The sequence below is a fragment of the Theropithecus gelada genome, chromosome 3 (genome assembly GCF_003255815.1).
Source record: "Theropithecus gelada isolate Dixy chromosome 3, Tgel_1.0, whole genome shotgun sequence".
Classification (NCBI taxonomy): domain Eukaryota; kingdom Metazoa; phylum Chordata; class Mammalia; order Primates; family Cercopithecidae; genus Theropithecus; species Theropithecus gelada.
Window position 1 is genome coordinate 179142856 of NC_037670.1, and position 23818 is coordinate 179166673.

The 23818-nt window shown below is 43.5% G+C and overlaps 1 protein-coding gene across 1 annotated transcript; it reads left to right on the forward strand.

The window, feature by feature from the left end:
- Window positions 1-6340: 6340 nt before the first annotated feature.
- HTR5A (5-hydroxytryptamine receptor 5A) lies at window positions 6341-21925 on the forward strand. Its single transcript, XM_025379910.1, has 2 exons — window positions 6341-7910; window positions 18702-21925. The coding sequence occupies exons 1-2, from the start codon at window positions 7170-7172 to the stop codon at window positions 19032-19034; spliced, it is 1074 nt and encodes a 357-aa protein (XP_025235695.1). The 5' UTR covers window positions 6341-7169; the 3' UTR covers window positions 19035-21925.
- The last annotated feature ends 1893 nt before the right edge of the window (window positions 21926-23818 follow it).

Sequence of the window (23818 nt, forward strand, 5' to 3'; positions counted from 1 at the left end):
TGTTGCAGCTGGTATCAAGTCTGACAGATACTCATCATCTCCCTTCTCTACTACCTGCCTGTGTTTTCCTGCACCTGTGCTAGCATCTCTGTTGACTTTGATGTCAGAATCATCCATGAGGTAAGACCCTCATCCCTGAGGGATCTGACCCACTGGTTACCGAGATCTTTTCATGCCAGGACTGCCACATCTATGTATTTATATTCTGGAGAATGACATGTCCACACTAATCACTTGGCTTCCAAACACATCTGACAAGGTTTGGCTGTGTCTCCACCCAAATCTCACCTTGAATTGTAGCTCCCATAATCCCCACATGTTGTGGGAGGGACCCAGTGGGAAGTTATTTCATCATGGGGGAGGTTTCTCCTGTGCTGTTCCTGTGATAGTGAGTGAGTCTCGGAAGATTTGATGGTTTTATAAGCATCTGGCATTTCCCTGCTGGCACTTCTCTCTCCTGCTGCCTTGTGATGAAGGTGTGTTTGCTTTCCCTTCTGCCGTGATTATGCATTTCCTGAGGCCTCTCCAAACATGCGGAACTGTGAATCAGTTAAACCTATTTTCTTTATAAATTATCCAGTCTCGGGTATTTCTTCATAGCAACATGAGAATGGGCTAATGCAACATCCTTCTCTACTCCCTCCATAGCTGCACCCTGCCACCTGATGATCAGTTATCCCTGTCAGGTTGATGACTCTTATCTTTGCCTGCTAGTCTCTTGGCATGAGCAGCCTAAAGTGAACAAGTTACGTTGAACTATTGCTATGGCACCTGATGGGAGCTCTGTCTCTCTAGGAACCAGAACCTCTAGACCCACAGAGCCTAAAGTTGCATAGACAAGAAGGACAACATTGCCAGGTGGTCACTGATTGTGACGGGAAGCATGATGATGTGCTTCTATTTCGTGGTTTCTAGGCCTGTCCGTATAGTCTACCTTAAGGACAACTCCATAAAATGACACTGATTTATGGTATCACTATCTGTAGAGGGATGGTGTTGCAGAGTAGTGTCCCCTAGTAGTATCTCCCTAGCATACTTGAGAGGCCATCCCCCCACTCCATCGGGCTGGCAGTTTCTGGATAAAATCGTGTATTAATTTCCCAGGGTGGCTGTAACAATGTGCCACAAACTGTGGGCTTAAAACAACAGAAATCAATTTTCCAACAGTGTGGAGGCTGCAAATCTGAAATCAAGGTGCAGCAGATAGGGCTGTGCTCCCTGAGGGCTCCAGGGAAGGGTCCTTCCTGGCCTCTCTGGTTCCTGGTGTTGCTGGCAATCCTCGGTGTTCCTTGGCATGTGGCAGCATCACTTGGCTCTGTCTTCACATGACCTTTGCTCTCTGTGTCTGAATCTTCACATCTCCCTCTCCTTATGAGGTCACTGTCATTGGATTTAGGGTCCACATTAATCCAGTACGATCTTAACTTGATTACATTAGCCAAGACCCTATTTCCAGAGAAGGTCAGATTCACGGATACCAGGGGTGAGGACTTCAACACTTCTTTTTTCTCACTTGGGGAGAAGTGCAGCTCAACTTGCAACAAGTGGTCTGTGAAGGGACCCAAGGCCATGTGCTCATTGCTGTAAAGTGGGGTCACTGGTTCACAAGGATGCTGAATGCAATCCTGTATCAGAGGATGGAAACTTACAAAGGTCCTTGGAGAGTGACCTGGCTGAGACCCTGCAGGCAGGAGAGGCAGACCCATCCCTGCCAATGAATAGCCGCCCTTCAAGGTGACTGACGATCTCCTTAGGGGATATGCCAATTTGGGGGTTCAGCACTGGTCTCCATGACTGGCAGGTTGGATGTTAGGCAGCAGTAACTAGACCATGCTTGCTGAGAGACACCATGCTGCTTCAGCCGTGCATGGCTTCCCTCCCAGCCACCATGGTTACTCCACTCAACTATTGTGCTGAACTGGGGTGGACAAGTGACAGGCTGTCACCGATGGACTGAGCCATCCTATCTCCAGTGTTCTATTCTGCAGTAGATGCTCTCTGGAGGATGTTAAAAGTAATAAAAACATCTACACTTTGTCCTTATTCCCTTTGATTCATCTACAAGCCTCTTTCACAGACCTCCTTCCTTCCAGTCATTCACCTTCCAGACCTTTAGCCACTGCTCATGAGTCTGTATCCAGTCGTCCTTCAGGCTGTTCCCCTTTCCACATAAAATGGAAGATCAGGTGCAGCACCTAGAGCTCTGCCCCTTGGAAGGGTCTCCCCTGACTGCTGTCTCCCAAGGCCACCCAGAGGAGACACGAGACAGCAGCAGTCTTCTTTCTGACTTGCACCAACACAGCAGGCTGACCCACCTGTGAATCCCCCTCGGCCCTGCTGGTGCCCCATCAGCTGGACATGCAGCCAGGGCTTTGAGCTGAGGGGTAGATGCTTGTACAGTGATGACAGGCAGCAGGGTGGCCTGGGCCACCTCTTGTGGAGCTGGCTTGCACCCTCCAGCTCTGCTCTGCACCACTTCTCTTTCATGCTGTTTTGCTGCTGAGCCCACCCAATCTTGTGGGTGGGTCTGCAAAATCCCACATCTTGATGGTTATATTTTGCTCCAGCGTCACTTAATGTCTCATACTCAGATGCTCTATTTCTGCCAGAGCCCTGGCTTACACAAACTGCTTTTCCAACAGTGTAATGTTTCCTGTTGTAGATGGGATGACTTTCCTCCAGAACCCTCGGGGTCTATACTGTGACTCTTTTACTAGTGTTTATCATAAAATCCTCATGGAGTTTTTTTTCCCATTACAGGTACTCCTAGTAACATAAGCTTTGCAAATCAGAAAGCCCAAGCAGTAGGACTGCTTTCACTGCAGCCAGGACTTCTGCTAGAGACATTTCCTACTCTTAGCCCCAACCGAACCTGGCAGCCTTTCCACATCACCAGGATGTGAATCAGAGCAGCTGCCTCTGGCATTCAAAGTGCTGACCAAGCATTAGGTTTCCTTGCCAGTAGGGGGAGGTACCAGATGCAATATGTATATTTTTATAATGAAAGGAATACCCTGTCACACTCTGGGCCACTGAAGCCCTAACATCATCAATGACGTCGTGGGCGTCTGATTTTTCAAAGACAAAATTATTTCTCACATTTTGGAGCACACGTATTTTACCGAGGACTCTAACAAACTTGAGACTTCTTTTCTTGCTTGTCTTGTCTTATTAACATCCCACATCAACACGGTGGATCAGTGTGATGTTCTGATGACAGCAATTTTCAAACGCTGTGGTCTCAGGACCCTTTCATATTCTTTAAAATTGAGTACCCGAAAGAGCTTTTGTTTACATGGGTTATACACATTAATATTTACTGGAAAATAAACTGGAGACATTTTCAACATATTTATGTATTTATTTATTAAACATAAAATAATAAACCCATTACAAGTTTATATAAATGATACCTCATTATGAAAAATGATTATTTTCCACAAAATTTTTCTGAAAGACATTGTTTAACATTTTTGCAAATCTCTTCAAGACATCTGGAACAAATGTTTCTACGTTCCATCTGTTGGGATATGTTATTTTAGTTTAAGATTGTGAAGAACATCTACTTTCATACAGATATACAGCTGAAAATAGAGTATTTTAATACTCTTTTCAGATAATTATGGATATTTTTTCTATGATGCTGTATTAAAACCCAATGAGTGGTAGTACCTTAAAGGTTTGCTGTGATGTGGGATCTGAAATTGTATCTCGCATGTTTTGTATGCTGTTAGATTAAAATTCATTGGTCTTGGCCAGGCGTGGTGGCTTAGGCCTATAATTCCAACACTTTGGGAGGCTGACAGGGGTGGATCACTTGAGGTCAGGAGTTCGAGACCAGCCTGGCCAACACGGTAAAACCCCCATCTCTACTAAAATTACAAAAAAATTAGCGGGGAATCGCTTGAACCCAGAAGACGGAAGTTGCAGTGAGCCGAGATTGTGCCACTGCACTCCAGCCTGGACGACAGAGCGAGACTCTGTCTCAAAAAACAGAAGCAACAACAACAACAACAACAAGAAAATGAGCTCCTACTTAAATGAAATAGATTCATACCTTCCCATTATGGAAAATCTAAAATAAGTATTTTTGTATATGCCAATGACATTACTTGATTACAAACCATAGGTAACCTCAATAGACAACTGATTCTGCACTCGAATGATTGCTAGATGGCTGCAAACTACATTTTGTAAAGGAAAGGTTTTAGTAGATGTCCCATGATGTGTTTATATGTCTATAATTCCCTCTGCCCCCAGTGTAGCGCCTCGTTCAGTTATGTGGTTGTATCTTTTGCTAGTATCTTTTGTCGCATGGTATGTTAGCTTGCTAGGGCTGCCATAAAAAAGGTACCACAGACTGAGTGGCTCACACTAGAAATTTATTTGCTCCTAGTTCTGGCAGCTGGAAATCCAATCCTGATATCTTCTAATCTTCCAATTCTGTCATCTTCTAGTATCTCTCTCCTTGCCTTGTAGATGGCCACCTCCTCACTTTATTCTCACAGGGTCTGTCCTGTGCACACACATCCTTAGTGTCTCTTTGCATGTCTAAATTTCCTGTTTTCATAAGGATATCACTCAGATTGAATGAGACCCTATCCTATGGCCTCATTTTAACTTAATCATCCCTTTAAAGACCTTGTTTCTAAATATAGTCACACTGTGAGGTTCTCAGGGTTAGGACTTCCATATATAAATCTGGCAGGGGGTAAGGGAGGGGGAGGGAGAGACACAATTTAACCTATATCAGGTGACAACCCAGGAACTTATATTTCCCAATACTGCCATTTCAGAGGTACCATATGGCAGATGGGAGTTTTATACCTTTTCGGATTTTTTCCTTTTCAGTGTTTTTCAAGATAAAATTGGGGCTATGCTTTAAGATGAAGCTGAAATATTATGATTTTTTATTTGTGTAGTTTTAAGAGATCAACCAGACTTTCTGAACAAGGTTTATCCCCTCTTGAAATGCTCCATTGGATCTCCTCTTTGTGGAAATATTCTGTTCAGGCCCTAATTTTATGACACTCTATTTTTCACAAATTATCCTCAGTTATCCTTGGCTTTGTTCCTATTAACTGTTCTGCTGCTCACTTAAGCTATCAATCCAGACAGCTGTGGCCTGGGGAATCAGTAGGAAATACAATCACCAGCCCACAATGCCTTTCGAGATTTGTAGAGAGAGATCCATTGAGGCCTGCCTGTGGGCAACACAGCTCATCCATTCCTCCAGGTCACAGGCCCTGAGACTAGAAGCAGAACTTTTTTCAAATAAGAGGAATCATAGTTTACATCTCATTCCCATTAGTTCCATGGCCTCAAGAAGGTGATGTGCCCTAAACAAGCACAAGCTTGCTTCTTGATTGCGGCCATGCACAGTTGCACTGCACGCAGGTAGTCACCGTCAGCTGTTTTTAAGTGGTGTTTGAAATAGCCCTGTGAATAATCCTGTATTTAATGATGTTGTCCCATCTTCTGGGATCCAGTGGAGGACTTTCTATTTTCTCAGTGCATTCGCCTGATACTTGTTTTACTCTGCAAGAAACAAAATCTTATATCAACACATGTTGCTAATCTTTAAACAGCCAAAATGTTTCTGACTAAATTTGCTTGTAAATGCACAGGATTTCACGACACTCATTTTATATACTTAAAAACAAAGTTTATTAACACCTTACTTTTTTTCTGCCATTTCTATCACATCATTTTTAAAATTTCAGCTTTTTTTATATTGCTATATCATGTGCCTATGAAGTGCTTTAAATCATAATTTCTGGTTAGAAGCTTCTGATATTTTCTCAATTTCTGTGGTTGTTTTGTGTGCATATGTGAGGGGAGAACCTCTTTCTTTTGAGTGAGATGGAGCTCTTATAATAACTTATACTCCAATTTTTCCTTCTCAGGAAGCAAATTTAGTAGGGACCACTGGAGACTACCCAGCTGCCTTATGACTCTAAGAAGAGAAAACATTCTTCAGCCATTCATGTTGGAGCTAGGTGAAGCATTCTAGCTCCAACATGACAGCCATCTCTCGGAACAGCAGCAACTGCTATCTTGCTTCTCCTCCTTTAAGGAAAACAACCCTTAAGGGAAGCAACTGAGAACTGGGTAAGAAGAAAGCAATCGTGCTGAAATCTTCCGGAGAACAAAAGTTAGTGAAACTATCTTAGACCCCTAACTCGGAACTCTTGTAGGAAGAGCAAATACTTACGGAAAGCTGAGAAAGCAGTATCTAGGGCCTCCAGACCACCCCTAGAGGGACGTGTGTGGATGGCTAGGGGAACGTTTTGAGGAAAGTTCATTGGTCAACTTGTTCCACGTGGCGAACCCATTTCAGGCAAGAGCGGCAGCACCGTGGACAGCGCCAACCCTCCTGCGCCCGGGCGGGGAGAGGCGGCAGCACCGCGGACAGCACCACAAGTGGGGGCGCGCACTGGGAGCCTCCGGGCAAGGGGAGAGCGGCAGCACCGCGGACAGCCTCAAAGCCTTGCACTCCGAGCCAGGAGGCGGGGAGAGACGGCCTTATCAGCTGATGGCTTACGTAGGGCTAGATCTCCGCTTGGATAAGGCAGGTCTCGGTGGGCGCGCCAGCATTCGCTCTCCGGAGCCGCAGCCTCAGACGGGGTGGCGGGGGCAACTGGGACAGAAGGCAGGTCCCAGAAAGCAGGTCCCCCCAAAACTGGCTTCCCTAGCACGGAGTTAAGGCTGCAGCCGGCTGCCTAGAGAGAAGGGTGGGCAGGGAGGCAACGCGGTGAGAGCGACTGCTCTGACGCACCAGCCCCTCTCCTGCACCCACACGCGGCTGGCCGCCCAGCTTCTCCCCGATCTGGGAGATGCTTGGCTCTGGGCGGCCAGACAGCCTTTTCCACCAAGGCGAGGAGCCCTGGGCTCCTGACAGCTTAGGCGGGCCCTGGCTGCAACACACAGCCCCTCGCCTCTGCTTCCTTAGCCTCTGAGGGCTTCAGACCTGCCGCGCTTGCAACCACACCATCTCCAACGGATGCTCATTAGCAGGATACTGGGGCCAAATTCACAGGCACTTTCTAGAAACTCCACCACTGGCCAGAGTTTGCAAACATCCGGATTGGCTCTGGGCACAGCGGCCACCTTAAGTTCTCCTGAACACCCCTTCTGCAAGTACCCCAGGCCGGTCTCCTGACCCAGAGATGGATTTACCTGTGAACCTAACCTCCTTTTCCCTTTCCACCCCCTCCCCTTTGGAGACCAACCGCAGCCTCGGCAAAGACGATCTGCGCCCCAGCTCGCCCCTGCTCTCGGTCTTCGGAGTGCTTATTCTCACCTTGCTGGGCTTTCTGGTGGCGGCGACGTTCGCCTGGAACCTGCTGGTGCTGGCGACCATCCTCCGTGTACGCACCTTCCACCGCGTGCCCCACAACCTGGTGGCGTCCATGGCCATCTCGGACGTCCTGGTGGCTGCGCTGGTCATGCCGCTGAGCCTGGTGCACGAGCTGTCTGGGCGCCGCTGGCAGCTGGGTCGGCGGCTGTGCCAGCTGTGGATCGCGTGCGACGTGCTCTGCTGCACGGCCAGCATCTGGAACGTGACGGCCATAGCCCTGGACCGCTACTGGTCCATCACGCGCCACCTGGAATACACGCTCCGCACCCGCAAGTGCATCTCCAACGTCATGATCGCGCTCACCTGGGCGCTCTCCGCTGTCATCTCTCTGGCACCGCTGCTTTTTGGCTGGGGAGAGACGTACTCTGAGGGCAGCGAGGAGTGCCAGGTAAGCCGCGAGCCTTCCTACGCAGTGTTCTCCACCGTAGGCGCCTTCTACCTGCCGCTCTGTGTGGTGCTCTTCGTGTACTGGAAGATCTATAAGGCTGCCAAGTTCCGCGTGGGCTCCAGGAAGACCAATAGCGTCTCACCCATATCCGAAGCTGTGGAGGTGGGTATCTCAGCAATCCTTAAAAATATTCGACTTGCATCTGTACAGGCTATATCCCCAGGCCACCTGCCCCACCCCCCACACTTGTAGAAAATGGAACTTTTTGTGTTTGGGAGTTAGGGGAGTAAACTGGGAGACTGGAAGAAAGCATCATAGATATACTTTGCTCTGACATGTTCCCTCTCACAGAGCTAATCACATCATTTTCCTTCTCTAATGAGTTATTTGCTAAACATATAGAACACGAGGAGTTCGGACTGCCTCATTCTACAGGGTCCCCTTTGGCCCCCAAATTCTATGGATCTATAACACCCTTTAGAACATCTGGATAAGCTGGTATCTGGGGTACACTGATTCAGTATACTGGAAAAAACTAGCAGGTTCCCGCACTTAGAATGGGGGTGTTCCAGGAGGAGGGGAGGCAGGGATGGGAGCACGATTTGATAAGAAGACTGCCGTGTGTCAGGCGATGCAGATTAGCACTTCATCCTAGTCTATTCTTTTTCTTTGCAAATTACAGCAACCGATTTATTAAAAATATGGTATCACCTAGGTTACTGTCATTCTGTGGCAACCTCCCATCCTGACGTAAGACTGAAGATGTTGCCTGCGTTGGTCCCAGAGCCTGCATTTGTTATCTGCTTCCACTGCCTTGGGGTGCTACTTTCTGGGTCTATCCCCCACAGCCCTATTAGGTTGTAGGTGTGACTGAAGACTACTTGTCTTCCTTCCTGAACATGAGAAAAGCTGCAGAAGGAAATTAAAAATCCAGGAAAGAGAATTCCCCAGCTCTCTATGAGAGGTGTTTATTGCATGACAACCACTTTAGCAACAGCGAGGAGCTTTTCTCATCTTCTCCCACTCCTGTTTTTTTGTTGACTGTTAATAATCTGGCCCTATGACTCATGATTCTGAAGACTGCTCCCCTTCATTACCAAGGAAGATTCCTTGAATCTAATTCACACATTTAAGTTAGAGCAGAAGTCTACACAGTCCCCATTTTCTGTTGTTGGCTCTGAAACAAGCATATGGAGTGCATACTACAGGCTTAGTGCAAGAAGAAAGATAATGATAGAGATGTTGTCTTTGCCCATGAAGAGTTTGGTCTTGGGAGGGAAATAGACATGCACCCTGAGCTCTGTATGTGCTTTCTAGAGTCAGTAGCTAATTCTAACCATCCCCAGTCAGTCAAACTCAGAGGGACCAGAGGTGTAGCTGAGGAAAAAGGACATCATCTTAGAGGAAGGAAGAAAATGAGGGGTTAGAGGCTACCTGTTCTTTTACCTATAGCAGCACTTCTCAGCGAATGGTGATATTGCCCCCCAGGAAACATTTAGGCTGTCTGGAGGCATTTCGGATGATGAAGACTTGAGGATGGGGTGCTAATGGCATGTCGTGTAGAGAGGTCAGGGATGCTGCTAAATACTGTACAATGCACAGGACAGCACCTCAACAGAGAATTGTTCAGACCAAAATGTCAAGTGTACTGAATTTGGGAAACTCTGAACTATTCGATTTCTAAGCTGAACAGGGTGCTGATGGGTAAGAACACTGAAGCTTCCATCAGACCACCTGAAGCTATGTTCCGTGCATATGAGCGTCCACTCAAATTCCAGGCCAGGAACAAGGAGACTGGTCACCTCCAAGGGTCCTCCTTTTATGAATCCTCCTCTCCCCTGATGTTTATTCAGGCAAATATGATTTACAGTCAACCCCAAACACAGCTTCAGAAGGAGAAAGTTAATTACAATTCCATCCCAAGGCTTGTTGTAAAAGGATGAAGGCACTCTCATTTCTCTGCTTTGGTGATAGCAGAAGCAAAGCATTATAACATCTTTGTGCTTTTTATATAGATACACACACACATATGTGTGTGTATATATGTGTGTATATATATGTGTATATATGTATGTGTGTGTGTGTGTGTGTGTGTGTGTGTGTGTGTATTCTCTCCTCTCTCTACCTCTCCCAGATCAGTTTTGAAAATGGGTCCCTTGACTTAGCAAAAGGACTCTAAATAATCCACTACTCTAAATATAATATGTGACTGCCTCTGTCCTTACGTTATGTTGAAGGGTTAATTACAAACCAGGCCTCCTGATTGTTCTGTGATAGTGGGAGTGGGTGTCAAAGCTTCTAAATGAGTTCTACCACCAGCTAGCTGTTCCCTAGGGACACCACAACACTTCTATCATTTCTTTATCTGCTGGGTTTTATTCAAATACATGCCATGAAATCCTAACCTAAGTCAGACATTGAGCTGGGATCTGGCAACACAAGACAGATAAGCCTTGCCCTTGTCAAAGGACAAGAAAGCCACTGCTAGAGATCTGAAATAAAATGACAAAGAAAAATACCTTCCTTACTAGAGTGAGTAGGGGCTGTGCTGTCCAGGCAGTTTGCCTGAGCAGAGCAGAATGCTGACCTAAAACAGCGCTTTTGGGAGGTATGGAGCCTCAGGGGTTGGTGGATTGTTGAGATGTGGATAGATGGCATCCTCTGTAGGAGAAGCTGTTGCTGATTGGTTGCCGTCCAATGGGTATTTACTGAAGTGAGTCCATCTCTGGTGGCCTGACTTTCACAACAGAGGGGCTAACACCGATAATCTCCACAGGTACTGTAGACATCTGCGAGGTAGAGATAGTGTGAACTATTTTACCTTCTATTAATCTAACCCTAATTGCCCTCCTATCCTTATTCATTCTATATATAATAGAGAAAGTTAATAACCCTCTGACTCTCAAAATTATAGGCCACCAATGATACTGAAACTATGCATATATTTGATTCCTATATGATCCCTGCAGCAGACCTACACCTAGAAGAGCAACCTATATAAAAAGACTATACATGTAGACAAACAACAGCAAAAGCAAAGCAAGCATCATTAGGCTACGTAGATGAATAGCATGACACCATTTGCCAAACAGTACAGCTTCATGACAAGAGGTTTGAAGTCTTTTACACAGATCTAAGACAATTACCTAATGGTAGATCTCTTAATCAAAGATCTAGTTACTCAACACAAACACCTCAGCCTTACAACCTTATACAAGAACACACTTGGTTACAAATCCTAAGATAAGAAAATTTTAAAAGAATCTTGATTGAAATGAGTTGCCCTTGATCCAGGTTACTGAATTAAGCGGTGAGCTTAAAATAAGCAATGTTCTTTGACAGGTGCTATGCTGTCACCTTAATCCACCCAGAGCATGGCCCCCCCGTATTTTCATATTTGCATGCAAAGGAATGTTCATGATAACCTAGGAAGAATCAGTCTTAACTCTTATGCATTCTACTTCAATTAAATTTTCTAGTTGTGGAGTCTCTTGTCCACAGAGATTCTAGGACCATTAGAATTTCTATAGTAATTTTTAAAATTACATGCGGTGTAGGCATTCTCACATCTAGATCAGTTATAATCTCATCATGAACAAGGGCTGCAGCACATTTTATTTGGAAGCAGATCCTACCTATTGCAGGTATGTCATAGGTTAAAGAAGTATTATTTTGATAATGATCTGAAAATATCAGTTATAAGTTGGCATACAGGATTGTTAAAGACTGTTACTACTTGAATCATTTCATTAAATAAAGTTGATTTTCTCTCAAGCTTTTGAAAAATTTACTATATGCCAGAAATTTGTCAATTTGTCATTCATTATCTTGTTTCACTACCTGGTATCACCTATAACCAATAGGTTTTTTTTTTTTTTTTTTTTTAATGGAGTCTCACTCTGTTGCCTAGACTGGAGTGCAGGGGCCTGATCTCAGCTCACTGCAATCTCTGCTTCCCAGGTTCAAATAATTCTCCGGTCTCCGCCTCCTGAGTACAGGTGTGTGCCACCGTGCCTGGCTAATTTTTGTATTTTTAGTAGAAACAGGGTGTTGGCCAGGCTGGTCTCGAACTCCTGACCCCAGGTGATCTGCCCACCTTAGCCTCCCAAAGTGCTGGGATGACAGGCGTGAACCACTGCATCCAGCCACCAATAGCTTTATTGAATTTTTTGTTTGTTTTTAATTTTTAAAAACTTGCTACAAGTCAATTTGCTTTTCTGTTTTTCAGACAACTTTAAAAATGTACATGGAATGATCTCTTGTTCTATAATAGTGGGGTTACTGGTAGTTATACTGACACCCACATAAACAAAAACATTATATAGTTGTACATCTAGTTATAGAAAATTCTCCTTGAAAGTTTAAAAAAACAAAGAAATTGTTGAGTGAAAATACCTTCCTTGGAGTGGCTTTATTAGATAGATTGTATATCGTTGTCATTTTGCTTTTTAGCCAACACGAGATGTTCATTATTTCAAGGCTCCTTCTGCTAGCAATATACTAATATGTATAGGGATCCTTATCTCAGCTCTCAAATCTTTGAGAACAGAGGCCCTTTTGGATGCCTTATCTAGAAAGCCATATCTTGTATCGATTTCTAGCATTTACTTTCTAAGTCTATCTGGAAATGTCTAAAGCCATATCTTGTATTGATTTCTAGCATTTACTTTCTAAGTCTATCTGGAAATGTCTAGCTCTACATTGGATATTTTGCAAACTGGCAATTTCACATTTCAGTTTATTTTTTCGTATTAAATTCCCAAATTCAGGTTTAAGTCCATTTATAGAAAGACATGACAAGACTATACTTCAGCTGTTGGGTATACACAAATATGCTGCTTGAAGGTTTTCTGATGTCTCTTTTCTATCTTTATTCAGCCTCCCAAGTAGATGGGACTACAAGTGTGAGCCATCACACCTGGCTATTTTTAGTATTTTTTATAGAAATGGGGTCTCACCGTGTTGCCCATGATGGTCTCAAACTCCCATGCTCAAATAATCCTCTTGCCTTGGCCTCCCAAAGTGCTGGGATTGTAAGAGTGAGCCACCATGCCCAGATTTATTTAGTTTACATTGAATCTTTATTCAACCTCTCCTTAAAAGAAAGCCTTCTAAAATTACTTTACGTAATATATTTTCTATTTAAATTTTCACAACTGGGTTATATAACTCTTCTATTTTCTATGCTTCTTCTTTTAACCATTTTTTTCTTATCTGAGAGGATTTTAGTTAATTTAACTAATTAGTACACATCTGTAGTTCAAGAAAATAAAAATTTTGTTTGATAATCTAAAAAAATTATAAATTCTATAACAAAAGTTTAGAAAATTTTTCTTTCTTTTTCTTCTTTTCCTTTCTTTTCCTTCCTTCTTTTCTTTCCTTTCATTTTTGAGACAGGGTCTTGCTCTGTCACCCAGGCTAGAGTGCAGTCACACAACCATAGCTCACTGCAGCCTTGAAACCCTGGGCTCATGCAGTTCTCACACCTCAGTCTCCCGAGTAGCTGGGACCACAGGGATATGCCTATACACCTGGCTAATTTTTACAATTTGTGTGGAGATGGGGATCTCTCTATTGCACAGGCTGGTCTCAAACTCTTGACCTCAAATGATTTTCCCACCTTGGCTTCTCAAAGTGCTGGGATTACAGGCATGAGCCCCCATGCCTGGCCTAGAAAATTTCTTAATTATAGCTCTTAACTTAGCTTTAGATGAAGGTTTTAATTTAAATTCTATAAATCTGATTTTTCTTCTGGTAATTTTATAATGTGATTGTGTTTTTCCTGAGAAAATCCTGATTGGTTTAGGAAGTCAGATAAAGCTGAATAGAAAAATACAAGATAGAGATCTGCAAAGAGGGCAGGTTTGGGAAGGTTACAACATCTTTGAGACTATTTTAGAGTTAGGATTTTGTTTTAAGGCCTCAAAATACCAATTAAAGAGGCTGACTTTTAGCCATTTGATGTTTGTCTCCTAATTTTTCTAGAGCTTCTTCTAAATATCTTATTAATTTTTCATTCATCAGATGTTTTTCTTCAAGTAAAAAAAAGTTTGGCATTTGTGAAGAAAATTGCAAGAGTTAGGATCATAATGCAATTTTAAATAGGAAATAGAAATTCTTTAAAAAGAGGATTGAAATTTGGACATAAGCAAACCATGGCACGCGAGGAAGAGGCAACTGTAGTTGATCAACAGTTCGTGCTTGTGAATAGTGTCTCAGGATCCTGGACCAAACAAATGGAGAAGGGGACACATGATTGTCCACACAACTGTCATTAAGCTGGAAAACAATAGGGCAATGTGACATATTTTCACAAGTCGACAAGTCAGGAGTGCCCTCATAAAAGTTTTGTTGGGGACCCCAAGCAAAGTTTGATCAATTGCTTTTTCATAAATTGGTCACTGGCCTAATAATGGTCTTCAAATCATTAGCCCTCAGGTCCAGCTTGAATTAGATTGGAAACTTATCAAGCCAATGCCTTATAGAATAGTTCCTTCTGTATTCAACAGAAAGAGTTCCAGGACAAAACAAAAACCCATGCAACAAGACTTTGTACATGTAGACAACACACAAGCAAAGCAAGAGGCCGTAGGATAAGTAGATTAATGGCATGACAATATTTGCCAAATGATACACCTTCATGGAAAGAGGTTTAAAGCTTTACACATAGATCTAAGACAAGTACCTAATGGTAGATCTCTCGGTCAAAGATCGAGTTACATGATACAAACACCTCAACCTTGCAACCTTATCCAAGGACATAGTTGGTCACAAATCCTAGGATAACAAAATACATTGAGCAATAAAAGCCCAGTGAAACTAGGTGGAACTCAAATCCTTATTGAGACTGATGCACTTGACTGCAGACACAAAGGGCAACTGAGTTTGGGGCCCAGTGAATGCACTTGTGGCCCAAGGTTCCCATGGAGGGTCTTCAAAATGACCTCAGTGGAACCTCCAGAATTGTCCAGAGGTGATGCCAATACTGCTCAGAGTCTGGGATAGAAAGACAAAGCTGAATCTTTTGTTCAGAATAGCGAGAGGAAGCGATGCTTGTCAGCAATCTCCCACAGCAGGGCGGAGTGCCCGTCATCCATGATTCGGGGCGGTGTGGGGTTCAGAGACTGGAGGACACTCAGAGTAGCAGCAGGCTGACATCAGCTGCAGAATGGGGTTTACTCAGAATGAGGTTTTCTGCTGGAATGGGGTTTTCTGCTGGAATGGGGTTTTCTGTTGGAATGGGGTTTTCTGCTGGAATGGGGTTTTCTGTTGGAATGGGGTTTTCTGCTGGAATGGGGTTTTCTGTTGGAATGGGGTTTTCTGCTGGAATGGGGTTTACTCAATGGGGTTTTCTGTTGGAATGGGGTTTTCTGTTGGAATGGGGTTTTCTGCTGGAATGGGGTTTACTCAATGGGGTTTTCTGTTGGAATGGGGTTTTCTGTTGGAATGGGGTTTTCTGCTGGAATGGGGTTTACTCAATGGGGTTTTCTGTTGGAATGGGGTTTTCTGTTGGAATGGGGTTTTCTGCTGGAATGGGGTTTTCTGTTGGAATGGGGTTTTCTGTTGGAATGAGGTTTACTCAGAATGGGGTTTTCTGCTGGAATGGGGTTTTCTACTGGAATGGGGTTTACTCAGAATGGGGTTTTCTGTTGGAACGGGGTTTTCTGCTGGAACGGGGTTTTCTGTTGGAATGGGGTTTTCTGTTGGAATGGGGTTTTCTGTTGGAATGGGGTTTTCTGCTGGAATGGGGTTTTCTGTTGGAATGGGGTTTTCTGCTGGAATGGGGTTTTCTGCTGGAATGGGGTTTTCTGTTGGGTGATCAGTGTTCAGAGGTGTGTTTACTGGGGCGAGTCTGACCCTAACTGGCTGACTCAGGAGTGAGGGCTGACACAGAATAATTGGTTTACAAGTGTATATTCCAAAACTGCATTGTGCTTGATTGATTGAAGAGGTTTAAGCAAGAAAGCTGCTTGTTATCAGTTACAGAACAATCAGTCTTAAGTTTGTGGAGGTTTTTTATTCACACCCTCATGGAGACTTCCTTAATGTGTAAGGTCATTTTTAGCTTAAACATTTGTATTGTTCCATCGGGCTCCTGTGACCCATCTCTCATTCTGACAGTGGTGTGGTCTAACATGCAAATCACCTGAAACCACACTTCCAGGGTAAGAGTCTTTATCCCTTAATTTCAATGCCCATTATTGATGGTAATCCATTGATTATCTAGGACATTATTAGAGAGGCAAAGCAGAGTGTTTGGATGAAATAAAAGCACATACCAGATTTGTGATTAACCAGTAAATAATTATTTAGCATGCAATCATTTTGGAAGGATGAAAGCTCTAACACATATGTACCTGTCTCCAAAGAACTTGTTTGCTGGGGGAGATGAGGCTAAGTGTTCATTTAGAAAAAAATTTATATATGAATCTTAAATTGTGAAGTATGTACTTTATGTGCATTTCAGAGATTATTAGGAAAAATTAATTTGGCTTAACTGTTCACTTTTTAACCCTATTTGCTCTCTTTCTGTGAGTTTACTAATGACCAGGTTGAAAATAGAGTGTTATTGTCCAGACTCAATTAAGTGCTTTATTGCAATCATTGATTAGAAGAGAGCAAAGAGCTAAGGAGTCCATAAGTCCAAGAGCCATAGAGTAAGCAAACAAATCCACCATCTGAGGGCATTAGAAACCTGAAACTCCACAGACAACCAAGATCCTCCTAGCAGCTGGAGACTCTATTGTCCCTGGAGTACCATTTTAAATCAATGCCACTCTTTCTTCTGTCAAGTGAGTTGGTGTTGAATACAGCCCCAAAGATGGCCAGATGGCCCAGCAAAATAATCAACATTTCACAAGGTAATAGAAAAATATGCTTTTCTGAACAACTTGGAGTTCTATGACTAAACTATAAAAAAATTCTAAATCAAGCCCTAAGTGTCACTGATATCACCAGTGTGATCATCACCAGTGTGAACAGTATCTCCAGTGTGACCAGCATCTCCAGTGTAATCAGCCTACATGGTGTCTCCAGTGTGACCAGCATCCCCAGTGTGAACAGCATCCATGGTGTCACCAGTGTGACCAGCATCCACAGTGTGAACGGCATCCATGGTATCATCAGGGTAACCAGCATTCACAGTGTGAACAGAATCTTCAGTGTGACCAGCTCCCCAGTGTGAATAGCATCTCCAGTGTGACCAGCATCCCCAGTGTGAACAGCTTCTCTAGTATGATCAAAATCCATGATGTTTCCAGTATAGCCGGCATCTCCAGTGTTACCAGCATCCTTTATGTGACCAATGTGATCAGCCTCCACAGTGTGACCATGTCTCAAGTATGACCAGTGTTACCAGTGTCCCCATTGTCACTCATAAAAATGTGCCAAGGGGAAGGAGAATTTCCAGAGGGTTGAAAAGTCCAGCTACAATTCTTGTTTTATTGGCGTCTTGGGACAATATGGAAAACAGCTTCCCTGATATTATTATGGGGTTGAATTCTGTTAAGGAAATTGGTAGCTTTCCTTCTTTCCTTTATGCTGAAAAATTAAGCTAAATATGGTTTGGACTTCTATGAATGAATTCCCTCAAATGCATTTCCAGATGTGTATTGATAAATCAGTAACCAAAGGTAACTCTGGTTTCATCTAGAGGTACAGAAAGAGGGATTTTTTCAGTGCTTATTTTATACGTGTTTTTAAAGGTTGCACTATTACGGACCTTTGGTTTCATTATTTATTATCTTCTTTTAAATTTAATTTAGTGTACAGACTTGATATTATACTGTTTCGCAAATAAATGTCAGCAAGGCTATTCTACAAATTTGGTAATTTATTCATCAACTAACATTGCCTTATCCACAGTGTTCCTATTTCCACCTGTTATTCCATATGACAGTAAGTCAATTCCTTTTGAGTCCACTTTATAAATGCTGCCAAGAATTAGTTAAGTGGGTTAGATTAACCTGACAATTCTTTGCCTAAAAGATCATATGCTCTTTGAGAACAAGTTGTGTATATCTTTTTAAATGTACTAGAGTCACAGTATGCTGGCGAGGGGAAGAATACTATTTAATGTCAATGCAATCTCACCCACCAGAGAATGACTGAGTCAGAAACTGTCCCACATTTTGATTGGATCGATTAATTTGCTAATTCAGTAAATTTATGATTGCTTCATATTAAGGCTGCCTCATCAGTAGACACTCATTATGTCAGTTCTCCCAAGAGCTAAAAATAGGACCAGAAGGGAGGAGGAGCTTCCTTTCCCAGGAATTCCACTCCTTGACAGAAGGAAGTGAACTGGAGAGCCTGATTCTGTGGGAACCTGCCCTGTGGAGGCCTTGGGGGAACCCACGTGAGGCAAAAAGACTGGGGTCTCAGTTTTACATACATACAGGGGTAGAAGAAGAATAGACCCAGAGAGAGATGTCCTGGTTACTAGACTGCATCAAGCAGTAGAATATGCTATGGGGCACAGCTTTGTGCCAGAGGAGAAGTTCTAGAAAGTCCTAACATTATAGAGGGGACTTACATGAGCCTATAAGGTTATAAAGATGGTAGAAAACGTGGTCCTGAGCGAACAGGATTTTGCTAGGAACCTAGGACACTTTTGACGATGTGTGCACCTCTGCCACTAAGTTGTGCAGGCCAAGTTGCCTGTTCGTTTCTGCCAGTGCCTCTGTTGAACAGACAGCAACAGGGAGTCCATCTTCATGCTGTCAATTTCATCACATCTGGTCCTTTCATTTCTAAGATGTAAGCAAACACCCCAGCTCCGTTGCCTGGTTTCCATATCTGAGAGCAAGTGCCACAGGCTTTCAGGTTCCCACAGCTATCCATCGAAGACTTTCCCTCCAGTGGATGTGCGGAATCCAGGACTGTCAGTGTCTAGGCTCAGCCTGGAGGTAGACTGAGGTGGCTCCTCATAAAGCTCCTGCTTGTCTTTTCCAGGTGAAGGACTCTGCCCAACAGCCCCAGATGGTGTTCACGGTCCGCCATGCCACCGTCACCTTCCAGACAGAAGGGGACACGTGGCGAGAGCAGAAGGAGCAGCGTGCCGCCCTCATGGTGGGCATCCTCATTGGTGTGTTCGCACTCTGCTGGATCCCCTTCTTTCTCACGGAGCTCATCAGTCCTCTTTGCTCCTGTGACATCCCCGCCATCTGGAAAAGCATCTTCCTGTGGCTTGGCTACTCCAACTCCTTCTTTAACCCCCTGATCTATACGGCTTTCAACAAGAACTACAACAGCGCCTTCAAGAACTTCTTTTCTAGGCAACACTGAGGGAGAGGACCAGCATCGAAAGAAGTTTCTTCCCAGAATTCAACGGAATTCCCAGTTCATTCATTTCCCATCCCCACCCAACAGCCATGTGGACGAGATGAATCCTCACCATTCTCCAGGGTCATCTTCAGAACTGCACTGGCCTGTTTTCCACCTCCTCAGTAAGAATATGACTCCTCACAGAGTTTTGGTGACATGATGTATCTAACTCACCTACTGTCCCTTTCTTTGTGCTGACAGCCACGGTCTTTGCCCACAAAGTGTCCTTTCCTCCCCAAATTCACTTCGGCATGGTGGTCGACATTGTCCTAAAGAAGTCAAACAAGTCAGATAAGAAGGAGGAGGTAAAATGATATGGGCAGGTTGAGAATGGATAGAAAAGAATGAACAAGTCATGATGTAGACATCTGGGGATAGGAGACCATAGTTCCAGGCTTTCTGGAACAGCCCGCATTTCAAATATTCTCCTATATGGTCCTAGTACATATACCCTCATACTGATGGGATATGTCCCAATAGTTGACCACAAAACACCGTCTCCAAATATATTAAAGTACATAGTCCTATCCATGGAAGCAGGGAATATTAACTTTAAGGTTTTGTTTGTGGCAACCACACACACACACACACACACACACACACACACACAACTGTAAAAGAGGCAGGTGTTCTAACTGACTAGTTTATTCCAAAATCCAATCCCTTGACATGAAGCAGGCACTGAGGGTCAACTACTTCCTTTCATTTTGAAGCAACAGTTTATAAACAGTAAAAAAGTCTACCGGTTTCATAGAATCTGTCAAATTTGCTAATTTGCTACTGGTTTCACGTGTGTGGAATATGTTCAAGTGTTTCTAGGCAAAGACCTTTATCCTCAAATCATGAGATTAGAGTAAAACAACTGCTATAGAGTTGGGCATCTCATGACCAATGAGTATGAAGGCACACTCACCAAACACAGGCACTTTAAGGGCATCCTTGATAAATTTGCTAATTGCTATTTTTTGTTGATATGTGAATACCTGCTAGGAGGCCAAGGCTAGTGGGCAATGACAAAGATAGAACAATGGTAAAATGTAGCCCCAGTTCTCTACAAATTGACAGTATAATTTGTGAGGTGAGGCAGTTAAGTGATGATGCAGCATTTGGATGATCATGTAAAACCAGTGCCATTATACGAAACTTTAAAAACAATCCTAGGCAATAAAACTGCCTGTGGTCTGCTATGTCCCTGACTTTTTAAATGCATGAATTAAAGAATGATGTAATAATCTCTGATTTATTGTAATTCATGTAGTATGTTATATATAATAAATTATATCAATTAAGAGTTCAAACATAGGAAATTTGTGATAATTTATATGTGGTCTTGGCTTGAAGTTTAGTCTTGTCTTTATTGCAAAACTAGCTTTATCAAAAGAATGTGAGCAGATAAAGAAATGTTAGACACCTGTGAAGTCACCATTAATATGCTAAATGCAGATCTTTATGCATTCAAGCAGATTCGTTGAGAAATTTAGTGATAAGAATTGAAGAATTTATTTAGAAACATCCTTAGATTTTTCTTCTTTATATATCACTTGAAGTGCTAAACTCACAAGTATTTTAAAATACAGACTGTTCACTTACTTAAGTTACTTTTCCCCGTTATTACTCGAAATCAGAGAGAACAAGAAATGCTATTATATTCCAGTGTTTTAATAAGGGAAGTGCTTCAAAAGCTTTATTAAGTACTCCATGGCAGAGAAGAAAAATTCAGACAAGAGGAGTCTGGAGAGGTGACACTAGAATCAAGGGTAAAAGTTTAAGTCTATTCTACCTGAAAATCCATATGAAAACTTTTACTCCATAAATCGTGAGTGCCTTACTCTTTAAAAAAGTTCATAGTCTTCAGTAAAGCGAAGCTTGAGGAAGATGTGCCACATTTTTCTGGTGGCTTCAAATACTCCCCAACTCTCCCAGGATTCTGTATACCCCAGTTGGAGAACAATGTTATTATAATATTAATTTAATCTCCAGCTGAGGGTTTTATTAATGTTTTCATAAGATGAATAAGCCTTGTTATTCTTATCACTCAGTATGTATTTAACACCTCTCAGGTGTCACTTAAATTATACATTATATACAACACACTCTGCCTATGCTATCTAGAGCAAGAAACGTTCCATATAAGAGAAGGAAGAAGTGGCAATTAATGAATTATTTTGCTTCCATTTCAATAGCAGAAGTTGTTTATACCACGGTAAGAAATGTAGACATTCATTGACTTTGAGTCTCTATTATGCAAATCAAATATTTGTGAAACACTTTTGTTTATGCTTGACTGCTAATATTTTATCAGGTTAGAAATGTATATAAATCATAAACAGAAGTAATTGCTCAAAATACCTAATCCTGTTTCCGTGCCAGATTGCAACAACAACCTTTATTAGACGGTGCACCTAGAGAAGGCTGGAGGGTTTCCTGCAAGCCCTGTCTGTAGGGTGACTGAGGTGAACCAATCCAAAGCTCTCCTTTCAGCTCTTGTAGAATATGTCAAACAAAATGCACAGCTCTGCTCTCCTGCCTAAAGACAATGTACAAAGGAGATAATTCTCTCCTGATGAGTGATCTTGGACCTCTTGGGGTCACTATCAGTTTTATATTTTTATTGTATGGTAGTGAAAGACAAGCGGAAGATATCCCTGAGTCTGTATTGATATCAGACCATATTATAGGGATTAATTCTTGATAAAAAGCTTGTTATTTGTCTCTTCTTCCCAGGAGGAGCATTTTTGCTTCTATGTTGGTCTGTTGGATTCACAGTTCCCGGCTTATAGCCAAAGAGGCTGTAGGGACAACACTTTGCCATGTTTCTATTAAAGAGAAGATAAAGACTGAGTCCACAGCTCGAGTGCTGAGTGAAAGTGATTGCCAAACAGGGATTTGGTTAGCATCTGGGAAATGGGATCAGAGGAGGGGACAGGTGGGCTTCTCAAAGCCTCTGTCCCATATCAGGAAAGGAGAGATTCTGCACTGCTCATGGGCTGGGCCCTGATGGTTCACTGGGGCTGTCTGTGGTTTGCAGCTGTCTTCCCTGCTTTCGTGAGGCAACCCCGTCAGGACGTTGGCACCCACCGTCCCCACTGTGCCAGGGAGGGGCCAGCTTCAGGAGGATGGAGGTCCAGCCTGGCCACTGTTGGCTGATTAAATGGCTCTGTCAGGACTGCCAGCCCCAGGTAGTTCTTTTCTAGCAGTCTAGGGTGCTGTAGTCCAGCTGCACCTGGCCTTCCATCTTCCTCTTTCTCCTCCTGAAAGGGATTTGCCTTTCCATCAGGTGTATCTTTCAAACTCATTATCCCTTCTGTCATGGCCTGCCTTGCAATAGCTTGGGTCGGCTGCTAGCTGTGTTCACTGAGGTCTGGCTCAAGGCTCCGCAAGCAGGGGGAAGGAATCAAGGAAGATGCACCACAACCTGCAGCAAATTTAATCAGCTTCCCCACAACCAAGGAAATGACCGTCAACATTTATTAATCCCTGACCCCACACAGCGCACTGTGCTATGCCCTTCAAAGCCACCCCGATTTGGTCCTAACAATAACCCTTGGAGGTACTATGGAGATTTAACACAAAAGTCATTTGGGTCTTGTGAAAATTAAATTACTCATCCAAGATGAAACCGCTAGAAAATTAGAGCCAGGATCAGAACCCTAGAACCCGGCTCCAAACTCTGGCTCTTGGTCTCTGTACTTTAACACAGAAACAACTCCTAAAGGATAAGAAATGATTTGCAGGAGCCAGATGACTGCAGGGACTTAAAACAACCCCTTCCTGCCCTCTGGCATCCCCACCAAGTACAGCCCACATAGAGCTGCAAAAGCACCAGCTTTCACAGGACACCTTTTGAACAGTGCCCTTTTCCTTTTTGATATTTGGTGACTGGAGGTCAACCTCTGTGTGGCGCCAGTTCCCAGACCAAATCTGCCCCAGAGATCAGGAATAACCTAACCGTGATCTACACTGCACCAATCCCAGGTGACCTAACAAGCAGTTGAGCCATGGCAGATGGGAAGCAGGCGAGATGACATCTCTGCCCCCTGGTGCTAATAAGGGGAGGGGCTGAGATTAATGTACAGTTGCAGGATGCATAACCATGAGGATGCATCATTAGGCAATTTCAATATCGTGCAAATGTCACAGAGTGCACTTACACACACCTGGAGGGCACAGCCTGCTATACACGTAGGCTGTACGGTGTAGCCTCGTACTCCTTGGCTGCACACCTGTGAGGCCTGTTACTGTACTGAATACTGTAGGCAATTGTAACACGATGGTAATGGGTTTGTGTATCTAAACATATCTAAGTGTAGAAAAGGTACAGTAAAAAATGACTGAGAATGGTGCACCTGTACAGGGCACTTGCCGTGAATGGAGCTTGCTGCAGTGGAAGTAGCCCCAGGTGGATCAGTGAGGGAGTGAGTGTGAGGGCCCAGGACATTCCTGTGCACTACTGTAGACTTTGTAAACGCTGTTCACTTAGGCAACTTCTTCTTTCTTGTCTTTGTTCTTTCTTTCTTTTTTTTTTTCGAGACAGAGTCTTGCTCTGTTGCCCAGGCTGGAGTGCAATGGTGCTATCTTGGCTCACTGCAACCTCCGCCTCCCAGGTTCAAGCAATTCTCCTGCCTCAGCCTCCCGAGTCGCTGGGACTACAGGCGCCCGCCACCACACCTGGCTAATTTTTTGTGTTTTCAGTAGAGACGGGGTTTCACTGTGTTAGCCAGGATGGTCTCGATCTCCTGAGCTCG